The sequence below is a fragment of the Caretta caretta genome, chromosome 3 (assembly GCF_965140235.1).
Source record: "Caretta caretta isolate rCarCar2 chromosome 3, rCarCar1.hap1, whole genome shotgun sequence".
NCBI lineage: Eukaryota > Metazoa > Chordata > Testudines > Cheloniidae > Caretta > Caretta caretta.
In genome coordinates, this window is record NC_134208.1 from 165508492 (window position 1) to 165522723 (window position 14232).

Consider the following 14232-nt stretch of genomic DNA (forward strand, 5'->3'; position numbering starts at 1 on the left):
TGCTCTCCAGCCACCCAGCTCTGAAGGCAGTGCAGAAGTAAGGGTGGAAATACCAAAACCCCCCTAAAATAACCTTTTGACCCCCCTGCAACTCCCTTTTGAGACAGGACCCCTAATTTGAGAAACACTGGTCTCCCCCCCATGAAATCTGTACAATATAGAGTAAAATCACACAAAAGACCAAATTTCATGGGGGGACACCAAATTTCACAGTCCATGACACGTTTTTCATGGCCATGAACTTGGTAGGGCCCTAATCATAGTACTATTTTTGCATCACTTTATGAAGAGGTGCATTTCCTTTGTAAATTAAATCATCAAATTTACAAGAAAATTGTACAACTACACTATTTTAAAATGTCCCTATTGTGAATAACTATATTTAATGCATTTGTTATGTATGTAATAAGCCACATTTCTAGTGTTCAAGCCACTTACGATTTTGCTTATGATTGGGAGGTCTTGGGTTATGTTTTATGCTATGTTTGTGAATGAGGTACCAAGTATGCTCCAGTTATGATAATCTCTGTTATGCTGATGTTTCCTCTATACTCAAGTATATTTGCTGTCCATAGGCTTTTCTTAGCTCAAGTGACTGAGAATATAATGCAAATTTATTAAATATGAAATGCAAAGGCTGACCCCAAACTTAAAATCAGTATTAGGTACTGATTTTATGTTAATACTTTTGAACATATGGACTGAAGAGGCAAAATAAAGTTTGGGTGTTTTTTTTTCCACAGAGAGTGGAATGTTTAATAATAAGTATATACTTCAGTGTGGCAGGAATTCAACACTGGAACATTAGGAGTCCTTACCAGCTTAATATGTAAAAGGTGTGTGTGTGGGGGGAAATAATCATTTTTCAAACATAAATTGAAAGTTAACATTTACACCTAACTCCTCTTATCACAGAAAATGTAGCATCGCAAGGAACAAAAAATGATTCTTAATTAAAGACTGAAGCCCTTTATGTGATACAAATCCCTTACTATTTGCTAGGTTTCGGTGGTTGCATGAAGGATGTTGAATTTACACGAGGTGCTGTCGTTAACTTGGCATCTGTGTCCAGCAGTGCTGTCAGAGTCAATCTGGATGGATGCCTATCAACTGACAGTGCTGTTAACTGCAGGGGAAATGACTCCATCCTAGTCTACCGAGGCAAAGAGCAGAGTGTTTATGAGAGTGGTCTACAGCCATTTACAGGTAACACATTGGGCCCTTAAATGAAATGCTACACTTTTATTTCATTCTGCATGAATGTGTTCTTGGGTTCACTCTTTCTCTTTCTTTCTTTCTTTCTTTTTTAAAGAATACCTGTATAGAGTGGTTGCCTCAAATGAAGGAGGATCAGTGTCTAGCGTCTGGAGTCGTAGTCGGACAAGAGAATCAGGTAAGCATAGTTTCTAAATGTATCTATTTTATGTTTTACGAGTTACCTAATGTTCGGCTGTTTGTTGGAAAAAATCCCACAATGAGAATTTTAATTAAATAGTAAAAATTGCAGAATATTTTAAGGGGAACCAAAATTTCTTGACATTTTGGGTTAATAACGTACCAATATGTTATTGTAGCTATAAAATGCACAGATAGGCATTTTTCACCATATATTTCAAGGTGTTTTCTAATTATAATACACCATATTTATTGTGTAAAATCAAAGAGATTTAAAAGGTTGACTTGCTTTATCTTAGCATGAACATATATGAATATAAGCTACACAACCAGTTTATGCTGATATATGTAAATCTAAACCTCTAGTCAAATTACACATGTCTGCTAGAAAAAAGGCATCTGATGACGATTGTTAAAGTGCAAGGCCACCCAGGACTCATGAAAAGCATTGCAAAGCACAAATATAGTGCCAGGTTGGCATTACTGTTCATGATGGGTCGCACAGATGTGTGTTTTCACGCAAAAAGATTAACCTCTCCTTAAATTTCATGGAGGAAATTTAGAGGCGCTTCCCTTTTTGTACAGAGGCTTTTTTATACCCTGTTGAGCTAGTAATTTTCTGAAGATTCCTCACACTGTGAAATATGTGCCCATAGACTACTAGCACTATGAATTAGATCCAAATTGAACTCCAACAATTCAGAGAGTTCTATTGATAGAAGATGGTCAGACAGCATTTCTGTATGATCTCCCCAATTATACCAAACTCTTCTTTAAAAAAAAATACTTATATTATAATTGCATTGCAAAAGATGCTTTAAACATGTTCCCCAGAGTAAATATTTGACTTTCAAATACATTGCTTATGCAGCTTAATGTCACCATTTTGTCTTCCACCCAAAAGACAGCATATACAGCCATTTTTATATGAATTATCTGGCCACAGTAAGTTTTACCATAAATTTATATTTACAATCTGACCACAACACTGAGCAGCTACATGTTCCCAAGGGCTGGAGAATAATTGCACTATTTAATTATTTTTGAGTCAGGTTTGTTGTGTCCCTTATGAAAAGACCATCTGCTATCTTGTACCTTACTTTGCCCTGTGCTATATTTCAGAACTAATAAAATCAATATATTGCTGTAGTATTCTCAGTAACCTAAAGCTATCCTAGAATATCACATTGTTACTTTCCATAGGAACCACAAACATTCAAACATTTTTACACTTAGCATTCGAGGGTCCTTCCTGCCGCGAACAAAGGTTGCATTTATTTAATGAGTCTAAACAATAAGGTCACTACAAAGAGGATATTTGATGTAGGGAAAGCAGAGTGATCTTCACTGACATTCCTTATGAGTCTACATGCATTTACAGCAAACTCGCCATCCACCATCCTGCCGTAGTGTTCCTTGGGCATTTCCTCTACATCCCTTGCGTGGTCACCTGTGATGAAGTCGTTACTGGCCAGCCTGTTATTTGGTATAACAATATCTAATAAATACTTAAAGGTTATGGAAAATGGGATGAATTTTTATTAGGGATTGTATGTGTACATGAGGTTGCCTTTCAGCTTCTTTTAAACATCTTTATTCTCTTTTTTTAAAAATCATCTGAAGTGATTAAAAGCAAGGCTAATGCAAAAGGCCTTGCACAAGCTCAGTTTTTACTTCTGACAGTCATATGCAATTATTAATTTATTTTCGTATGTGATGGGGTGGTCTGCACCTTAATGGTTGTGGGGCCTAATGCTCAGCCTGCCCTGTCATGTGGCATGGACCTTTAAGAGTTTGAAAGGTCCAATTATAGATACAAGTTACTGGGAGATATTGGGAGAGAGGAAGCAATCCTAAAAGTAAGAAGTGTATGAGAGGAAATCCCATTACTGTTTCTTTAAAGACCTGGGGCCAGGGAGCTGCAAGAAGGGGACCAGCATAAATGCTGCCTGGTCCCTTATAGCAGGGCAGGGAAAGACTGGCCTGCTCAGCACCCTTAAGGAAGAGGGATCAGCTGAGGGAGAAGCTGGCAAAAGCCCTGCAGCTGGCTAGCCCACAACTCAGCTCCAGAGAGGAGAGCTGGGGAGGCTCCTGGTTAAGGAAAAAGTGAGGGAATAACTAATACAGCCCAGTTTGAAAGAGGAGAGTTGGGTACTCCTGCTTAAGGAAGGACTGAAAAAGAGTAACCCATTGTCTGCAGCCAAGCTCTACGATACAACCGAATTTGCTCCAACCCCTCAGACAGAGACAAACACCTACAAGATCTCTATCAAGCGCTCTTACAACTACAATACCCACCTGCTGAAGTGAAGAAACAGATTGACAGAGCCAGAAGGGTACCCAGAAGTCACCTACTACAGGACAGGCCCAACAAAGAAAATAACAGAACGCCACTAGCCATCACCTTCAGCTCCCAACTAAAACCTCTCCAACGCATCATCAAGGATCTACAACCTATCCTGAAGGACGACCCATCACTCTCACAGATCTTGGGAGACAGGCCAGTCCTTGCTTACAGACAGCCCCCCAACCTGAAGCAAATACTCACCAGCAACCACACACTACCCAACAGAACCACTAACGTAGGAACCTATCCTTGCAACAAAGCCAATCGCCAACTGTGTCCACATATCTATTTGGGGGACACCATCATAGGGCCTAATCACATCAGCCACTCTATCAGAGGCTCGTTCACCTGCACATCTACCAATGTGATATATGCCATCATGTGCCAGTAATGCCCCTCTGCCATGTACATTGGTCAAACTGGACAGTCTCTACGTAAAAGAATAAATGGACACAAATCAGACATCAAGAATTATAACATTCAAAAACCAGTCGGAGAACACTTCAATCTCTCTGGTCACTCGATTACAGACCTAAAAGTGGCAATTCTTCAACAAAAAACTTCAAAAACAGACTCCAACGAGAGGCTGCTGAATTGGAATTAATTTGCAAACTGGATACAATTAACTTAGGCTTGAATAAAGACTGGGAGTGGATGGGTCATTACACAAAGTAAAACTATTTCCCCATGTTTATTTTCCCCCCCACACACTCCCACTGTTCCTCAGACGTTCTTGTCAACTGCTGGAAATGGCCCACCTTGATTATCACTCCAAAAGGTTTCCCCCACCCCCGCTCTCCTGCTGGTAATAGCTCATCTTAAGTGATCACTCTCATTACAGTGTGTATGGTAACACCCATTGTTTCATGTTCTCTATGTATATAAATCTCCCCACTGTATTTTCCACTGAATGCATCCGATGAAGTGAGCTGTAGCTCACGAAAACTTATGCTCAAATAAATTTGTTAGTCTCTAAGGTGCCACAAGTACTCCTTTTGTTTTTGCGAATACAGACTAACACGGCTGCTACTCTGAAATTTGTGATGTTTAGTGGCTGATGTACCCGGGAGATAAGTGCCAAACCCCTATGTATAATAACAGTCTAATCCTCTTGCTTCATTCTGTTACATCATTATATTGCTTGAACTTGTTAGCTGCCTACAATCCACCTCCTTCTTATGAGTGATGTTTAAACACATTTGATACATTGAATGTTTTTGGAAAACCTGAACTAGACAAGAAAGAATGTTATGTAGATGGAGTTTTGATGGTTTTGAAATATAGCTTAAACTGAATGGCTCAAGATGTGCAGTCATATTAAATCAATGCTGAAAAGTTACAACTCTAATAAATTGTATTTATGCTAATGGTTCAGTCTGATTTACTGCAGCCATTAAAAGTGAAGAATAGGGGCAATAGTCTTCTCAGAACTGCCATTTTCTCTATTTTCTATTTTATCCTTCTACAGTCCCAGAAAATGTGCCAACTCCCTCAAGAATTCACAGCATAAATGGTTACAGCATTGAGGTGACTTGGGACAAACCTGCTGGGGTCATAGGTGTAATTGAGAAGTACATTTTGAAAGCATACAATGAGGATGGTCCCAGTGTACCCATCATCAGTGCTGAGTTTGCTGACACTACTATGCTCACAGGTAAATGTTGCTAACTACTAGTTTGAAGGGAGATGTAATAAAACAAGATGTATATATCTTATTTTGACAAGCTGAAAAATATTAATTGGATACTGTGTAGTATATCCATCTTTGTGTGTAAATGGCCTAAATAGTGTGTGTACAAATTTTGATTTACTTCAAGAGCAACAGAAATAAAATGTAGCCCGAAAGCTGGAAGGTATTTTTACCCAAATCCATTTTTGTCATTCTATTGCCATTGAGTCATTCAGAGTTTGTTTGACTGTCTTTAGTAGTTTTTCTCTCTCCCGTTTCTTGCCATTCTTAGTCCCTTAGGGGTTGATCCTGCATGGTACTGCAATCCTGCAAACACTTTAAGCATCTGAGTAACCCTGATGACTTCAGTGAGAGTACTCGCATGCTTAAAGTTAAGCATGTATTTAAGTGCTTTGGTAGACTGGGCTGGAGCATCTGCACTTCGCAGGGCGAGCCATTACTGAATGAAGGATTGATTGATTGATTGCCAGTGGCAGGAATATTCTTCAGGATTGGGAGTGGGGCAGAAGCAGCTTTATTGGATGGGAGTGTTGTTGTTTTTTTACAGGCTGGGGCTCTAAGAGGAGGGCTGGTTTGGGTGTGGGGAAAAACTTTGGAATCTTTTCTGCTACAAAATGATCACTGGAGACTTGGGGACCCTCTCTCCTTGGCAGTCTATGTTGGAGCTGGCTACCTGTTTTTCCCTTTGCCAGTAGAATCCCCTCTCTAAGTGGATGCCTTTCCACTGCATAGTCCGCTCTCTCCCTGGTGTTATATGTTGAAGACTTGGTCCCTTGTTTGAGCCAAACTCCTCAGTTGGCAGGGAAGAGAGTACGCAACAGATGACCCTCTGTACTATGTGGTCTGTGAAGACTTAGGAGGGCAGTAGTAAAAATCTAATTTTCCAGAGTGTAATGAATGGGATTTGTTTAAAAATTCCCTAAAATTAATGATACAATTGATCACAGTTTTAAAAAAAATGCCAGTAACATGTTGCCCAAAGCTGAAGACTTGCTTTGGCTCAGCTTTGGATGTTATAGCGCAATCTCAGGAAGCGTCTTCTCCTCGGGCAATATACTACTGCTGCTTTCCTCAAACCCAGTTAATATGTGCTTCACGCTTCTGCCTAAATATATACGTTTTGTCTACTGCATATGTACCATATAATGTGTGTGTGTGTGTGTGTGTATATTTAAAAGACAATGTGCACATATTTTACTTTCTTTGAGTTGAAGTTTCTTGATTACTTGTGGGTGGTGTGGTGACTATAATAGTTATTGTGTTTTATTTATTTGTTTAATTAATTATCCTAATGGCTGAAAATTATCCAAGATGTAAGGCAGTACCAAATATATTAGCAGAAATCAGGTCCACTCACAAATGACTGAAAAATCTAAAAAGGGCTAAACTAATCAGATAATTTATTCACAATGAATAATTTTGACCAACATTAAAAATGACTCAGTTGATTTGTTGTCTTAATGCTATTTTAATTTTGTGTCAGATATGAAAGGGTTAACATCATGCTGAATGGATAAGAACTATTGACATATTACTTGTGTGAAGCAGAAGTGAGAAGGCATGGTTTTATGTTGCAGAGGGACAGTATAGGAACTGTAACTATTTTATTATAAAAATATATGAAATAAATACATACACTGAAAGCTATGAACAGGTTGCCACTTTAGGGTTCAGGTCTTTTGTGCATTATAATAGGTAGCTATTGAATACAGTAAGACATAAAGAAAAAGACCATTCAGACAACTTTCACCCATGCACTGCAAATACACTTTCACTTTTGCAAGCCTTAGAATATGAATATAAAACATTACTCTCAAGATTATGCCTGGCATCTGTGCAAGTTCAGAAGGGGAAAAGTGCAAGGATACTCCCGTAAAGGGTCTGAGTTCATAGAAACTTTGCATTCACCTGAGCAACGACTGTGCTAGCAAGATTAGTCCAGTGGTTATGGTGCTAGGCTAGTCTCTCTCTGCCACAGTTTCTCACCTGTAAAACGGAAAAACAGTACTTTCCTTCCTCAGAGGGGTGTTGTGTGGATCAATACATTAAAGATTGAGGTGTTCAGATATCAATAATAGGGACTATGTAAGTACCGCAGAGAGGTACTAGACAACTCAGGAGAGATGGGTCCTAACAGGTGGTGAAGTGATTGTGCTTCTCCTGCACACCCATGAGCTCCAGGAAGTATTGTGCTCTAATGAAGCACAGTGCTTCTCTGAGCTCCCACGGATATAGGGCAGTATGCATAGATCACAACTGAGCCAAGTAACATTCTTTACATCTCTTTTTTAAAAATACATAATCTCAAAGTTTTCTCTTTCTGGCTGCCTCACCAGCTTGATTGCAATGCAGTTTACACAGCTGGGCATATCTGCAGGTGGCTGAAAATGTGTTAGGCAGGTGGCCACCTACTAATGTGTGAGTTAATATGGAGAAGATAGGAAGTCTCACAGGGACTGAGATTTTGCTGGCTGTTAACACAAATGACCTCAGATAGCAGCAAGCCATAAAAGCAGGTTCCACTATATCATGAACGTACATGCTTCTTCCATAGTAGATTCATTTTATTTGCAAATATTTGTATTGTTTTAAATGACTCAGGGAAATTAATGTAAAGGGGCACTATCAAAATAAAACTTCTGAATTAAAATAAATGTTATGATGGCTGGATGGTAAAAGCACACAATTTTTCAAATCTCATATTTTTCACCATTTATGTTCTCGGTTTACTTTTTGCACTTCACTCATCATGGACACTGAAACTAGACGTTACCAATTTCACTTTTGTTTCAGATCAGTGTTGCTTTTTGGTTCTGCGGGCTGGGCGTAGAGTCTTCTTTGATATTCATAACACTAGGGACGTTTTTATATTTTTTAAAAATCCTGTTTTTATTGAAACGATATTGAAAATATTTATTATTTTATCAGTAGTACAGCACCAGATTACAGACATGATACTTCAAAGACACAGAAATAAAACAAGCTCTGTACTTATAGGAACTTGCAGTTTAATTAAAATGCTTCTATGTAACTAGTTTTGTAAAAAGTGATGTTTTTTTTTTAACAAAATCCAAATTTGGGGTCTACAAATAGTTTACCGTTTCCCTATAGCTAACTTTTTGTTGATTTAAATGTGTTCGCGCTTTATTAGGATATCAATAGACAGGAGATAGAGAGTGGTTCATTACCTCACAACAGAAGGTGGTTATAATTGCAGTTATGCTGCAGTCTGCTAGAAAACTGGTCTGTCAGAAAAATTGCAGGACTTACAACCACATTCTTGTTTACTGAAAAACAATGACTGGAGACTGATCAGGATAAGCCTTTTTACAGGATGAGTTGTTTATCTGGAGTTTGGAATCTCTGTTTGAAGAGATATTATAATGCTGCAATATAAGAAGATAAGAAAAAAGTGACTAACGGTTAAGGCCCAATTCAGCATTGTCCTGTGGCCATCTTTTTGTTACCTTGATAGAGGCAAGGTGGCTATAGAACACATAAGGGGAACCCAACAGGAATACTCTGGATACAGCAGGAGCCCTGATGGACTCAGGGTTGCGTTAGCCAGCCTTGCATCACCTCCATGACAGCCCCCAGAACAAGGGACTTTGAATGGAGGCCAGGTGTGTGGACTTATGCTTAACTGCTTAAGCAAAACATAATACCAGAAACAAGCTATTTTATTAAACTACTTGGGTTCAAAGCTCTTGAACCCCTTACTTCTCAGCTTAACAGGAATTCCCACCCCCCGCCAAACACACACACCCTCAGAGAGCCTCTCTGTGGAACTCAGTCAAATAAAATGGCTGCTCAATATGCAGTCTTCCTACCTCCTGCCATTTCGTGGCTTGGGGATCATCGTAATATTCAGAAAGCCAACCTGGGATCCTGTCAAGAGTTGCACACGTCAGTTTCCCTATCGTTTTATTCATGTTCTCAAACCGTATTCATCACTGCAGCATGTGAGGGCCATGGCATCACCACAGTTATTCATGATGGTGCAGGCTGGACACATCTGCCTTCAAATCCTATTGATTTGACCCCTATTAAAACTGAATGTAAAGGTGAGCCATCATGCTGCTACTAGCTCTTTGGGCTGGAAAAGGGGAGTACCTGAGTATGAGTTTAACCACAGGCTACCCCAGGGAAGTGTGGAGCACCACCAATAGGTAGAGGAGGGCCCATACCAAAATGCTAGATCCACATAACCCCTAATATTGTGCGGGGATGGGGGGAATTGAACCCAGATTGTAACTCTGTGGTTGGCTCTGTGGAACTGAATCAAAGCCCAAGATATGAACATGCTTGAATTTTGAGGAAATCCAGTTCTCAGTTTTGCAACTCAGGAACCCATCTCTGTTTTGAGGTGGTGAACCACACTCTACCCACTCACTCTACTGCCCCCCAGAGTGTTAATTTTCTTAATAATGTAACTAACTGAGTAGTTTGGTTAATCATACACATAAAATGCATTTAAATAAATGTGGTGAAATAGCATTCTTCCATTGTATACAAGCTTATCATTACAATAATGCATGTTCCTCTGCTCAACAGCTTCAGAAGGTAGGATCAGACTTGTCAGTCCTGTCTGGATCTTCTTCTGTGAAAGTGCCCAGTTTGTTCTGCCTCCTGGCAGCTTCAGCAAGTGGGCCTCTGAGTCACAGAGCAGAGAAGACCCTTTACATTTTCAGGCAGGACTCAAAATTTGTTTATCTCAAGACTTTCCTTTTAAGGCATTTTTTTAATTGGAAATTTTCAGGCCTTTCATGTGTGTCTGGCTCCACAGCATGCAGCAGCTGTCCTTCTGGCCCAGGCCCCAAGATGGCAGGGGATCCCTCCAAAGTGAAAAGGAAATCCAGAAGATGTCACCTTTTCTCAGTTTTCAGTCTTGCTTACAGGAGAAACATTGCTCCTGCTCCAAGGGTGATTTCTTTTCTGCAAACAGTCCCATTAATACCTCCTTCACTGGTTCCTGCTACAGAGATGGTACAGCAGCTCCCTCATCTCTGTCCATGATTGCATCTCTTTCAGCTTCCAGCTGGGAGGATTTTCCCTGCACCAACAACACAGAGGAAGATACAGCAGCTCGAGAGGGGAGCAGTGACAGTGCAGTTCCAGTGGGAGGCTCCAGGAAGGCTCAGTTGCATGTTCTAATCTTGCCTCTTTCTGACAGGTTTTTTCAGCCATTTCCAGCAATCTCTCCAGCTTTAGCTCTGGTCCAGCCCTGTCTCTTCAGTCAGCCAAATCGAGTACACCTGCAGTTTCTCAGCCTCAGAATCTGCATACAGAACCTTCACTGATGCAGCCTTTTTCCTTTCTAGCACTGATGCAGGCTTGGCATAGCCCCTTGACGTGTCTGCCTCAACCAATGGCTACAGGATACTCCACATGGTGAACAATACTTTGTTAGTAAAGACAATTTTGTTATGCTTTTATAACTCTAACACAGGGTAGACCCTACTTCTGAAGCCTTTGTAGTAGTAGTGCCGGACCTTTGGATGACTCTTTCTTGGATCTGCCTTCCTACCTTGTCCTCATTCCCTCCATCTCCCTTCTTTGTGCATGTAGGGATCCTGTCTTCAGCACAGATTGCTGCATCTCCATAAGCTTTTTAAAGGTAGACCCCACTCTTATCTTCCCGGGATCTGGACTAGCCTTTGGCATTATCAACCTTCAACGTGCTTTCCCTAAAGCCTGGTCCAGGTGTCTGCGCCCCTAAGGAGTCTGGTGCATCTCTTCTCCAACAAAAGAAAATGTCAAGCTAAACTCAAATGTAAACCATGTCTCAAAATGAGCATAATCCTACAGATTCAAATTCTTCACAATACAATCCCAAATTCCCACTCTTTAGAAACAAAAAGCCCTTGAACTCTAATCTACTATCATCCAAACCGCAAACAGTTTTTCTTTCATCTCAGAAAGGAGAAGTCAGAGCCATAAACCATTTGAAATAAGGACACACAATAAGACAACTGAACCAAGAGATGGTCACCAAGGATGCCATCTTATTTGGCTTGGTAATTTACGTATCACTTTATGTTGTTCAGGGTCAATAGCACCAGGATGAAACAAATCAAAATATACATTTGTTGGAGCCCTGGGATACTTGGCTAGCTCTCCTTCTCTAGCTGAAATAATATATGATACATCAACACATTTTGGTGATAGACAGTTACATTACTGCTATGGCCAGTGAGAACAAACAAGGTGTTTACAACAGCACAAAATGGCATGATGTTGCTAGTAAGAGGGGCAGAATAAAATCTGGCATCAGTTCAGGCTGTAAGCTCTTTATAGAGGCAGATTGGTTGGCACCCAGCAGGCAATCACTGGACCTGCAGAATGGAGTCTCCTCCAGTCTGCATTCCACAACCTTCCACAGAAATTCAGAATATGAATATAGGACCTTTCTCAAAGGAGACACAGTTGAAATCCTGGTCTGCTGGATTTATTTCCCTTTCCTCCCCTGGTAACCAGAACACTGAGGCAAGTAAGAGAAAGAAAAACTAATTCTAATGACTTTCTTTTGGCTTTGGACCATCTGGAATGATCTCATTGCTTCTTCGCATCCCCATGTGGATTAATCTGTTATCTCAATGGTTCCTGCTATATCCAGTTACAAGATGGTTCTGCAGCCCAGCATCTCCCACAATTCTGCTACACATTGCTCCTCTCCCCTCTCTGCAGCTAGCAGAAGAGGTTCAAAGCTGCAGAGCAGCTTGTACTGGCCATGCCCCCTTCTCCTGCTTGCCACCAGATCTTCTGCCTCTGTGGCAGCAAACAGTGGTAGTTCACACAGGTCCCATCCCTTTTCTTTCAACTTCATTGTTCTGGCAGTTTTTCAGGTTGTTTCAGCATTTTGTTTTGCTTCAAGCCTCCTCTTCTCCTCCTGGTCCAGGGTCTGAGCAGGACAATTGTCATAGTCACCTGGAGCCTCCACTGCAGCACCTCCCCATTGGCCTTCCCTGCCCCTTCTCAGACATGGCAGAGCGGTCACACAAACACTGGGCAAAATCAAAAAAGAGCTCTATATGTGAAGCAGTTTTCTCATGCTCAGCAGAAGGCAAATCATGCTTTGTCTGCTCCCAGCCAGCCAACCCTAACTCTGCTTGGGTACAGGGTTCTGATTTGGACAGGCATGTTGGGTCCCCCTAGGATAGTGAACACTTGGAGAGAGAATTCTATTGAGGTCTTTATGCTCTGTGTGAAGCAAGCTGCACGAAATCCCATTCTAGCCAGGCCTGGGAAGCCACTCCTGTGAAGAGCACAAAACAATCAAAAATCCAGAAAGAGGAAGTAAGAAAAGAAAAAGCACCACACAAAAAAAATCCAGAAAGACTTTTTGTCCTCTGACTCCAACTCCTCCATCTCTAACAGGGAAGGAGAGCTGTTGGGTTCTGACTATGAAAAGAATTCTGGGAAAATTCAGCAAAAATGTTTTCCCCACACAAAGTTTGAAGCTTGGTGCAAAAAGGTTGTGTCCATGATTCAGATCCAAACTGAGCAAGCTCCTGAGGGACAAGTGTCAAAGTAAATATCTCCCCTCAGAATGCAATTCCCCTGCACTCTTCCTTTGAGGATGTGATTAGAGAGGAGTGGGGGAAATCAGACAAGAGTAAGCACATTAATAGCCATGACTTGGACTTTAAAAGCTACCAGGGCCAAAGATCCCAAAGAGGGATGCCTCAGTAGCATCCTTAGCAAGAGATATGGTTATTCCAGTTGAAAGGAAGTTCTTTCCCAAGGACCCCACAGATAGGAAAGTGAAGATCGCTCTTAGAAGGGCTTTGGAGGCTTCCTCAGAGACTCTCTCACACCTACATGCTTTGCGAAAACGTCCCTGTCTTGGTCGGAAGACCTCAGGGCCTTGAAGCACAGGGATCACACTGACTTAAGCGCCATTCTCAGGAAAATTTCCCAGGCAATAGCATTTATGGCTGACACCTCAAGGGATGCAATGAGGTTTTTGGCCAGGGCCATGGCATCCAGCTCAGTGGGCAGGAGTCAAATATAGCTCTGTCCCTGGAAGGTAGACATTCAGGCATGGCAAGTCCTGTGGCCTTCAGGTACACAGGGTTTCTCCTCTTTGGAGAAATAATAAATAAGAGTGTAACAGAAAATGCTGCTAAATCTAAGCAGTCCCTCCCTTCTCCAACAAGGGCTTTCAGGAAGGAGTACAAACATGCCTTCAGGCACTCCCTTTGTCCCTCTTCCTCACAGAAGTACGAGAGGAAGAATAGCAGATATTCCAAGGTAAAGCACCTGGAGACAGAGCTCAAGGATAAAGCCCAGAGGTGGTCCTGCAACCCTCAAGAGCCCATCCTGAAAACGAGCAGATATGCCTTCACCCAGAACTGAATCTCAGACACAGAATTTCCCACTTCTTGGAAGAATGGTTTATATTGACCACAGACAAATAGGTGAGAAAAATAGTATATCAGGAATACTCCCATGAGCTATGGGCTCCACCACATCCTTTCTTCATCCAGTCCCCCATCTCCACTGATCTCACCAAGCGCAAATCGATCAGGAAAAAAAATCTCCAATGCCCTGTACAGAGGAGTGATAGAAGGAATTCCCTCAGACAAAAGGTTCTCAGGGTTCTATTCTGTCGTTTTCATCATTTGGATGGGCACAGGGAGAGTCAGAGTCATTCTAGATCTCAAAAGGCTCAACAAGTGAATGAAGAAAACAAACTTCTGGATGGAGACACTAGTTTCTACGGTGTCGTTCCTGTGTGGGGGTCTCCTAATCTCAGTGGAGCTGGTGGATGCGTATCTCCACATCCACATCCATTTGT

At 41.2% G+C, this 14232-nt stretch overlaps 1 protein-coding gene across 1 annotated transcript in view; it reads left to right on the forward strand.

Annotated features, from left to right (window-relative positions):
* The window catches only part of USH2A (usherin), a 580026-nt gene that overhangs the window by 236818 nt on the left and 328976 nt on the right, over positions 1-14232 (forward strand). Inside the window, exons 27-29 of the mRNA XM_048843172.2 lie at positions 1003-1206; positions 1313-1393; positions 5211-5396. Coding sequence (XP_048699129.2) covers positions 1003-1206; positions 1313-1393; positions 5211-5396 — 471 coding nt within the window. The remainder of the gene's footprint in view (positions 1-1002; positions 1207-1312; positions 1394-5210; positions 5397-14232) is intronic.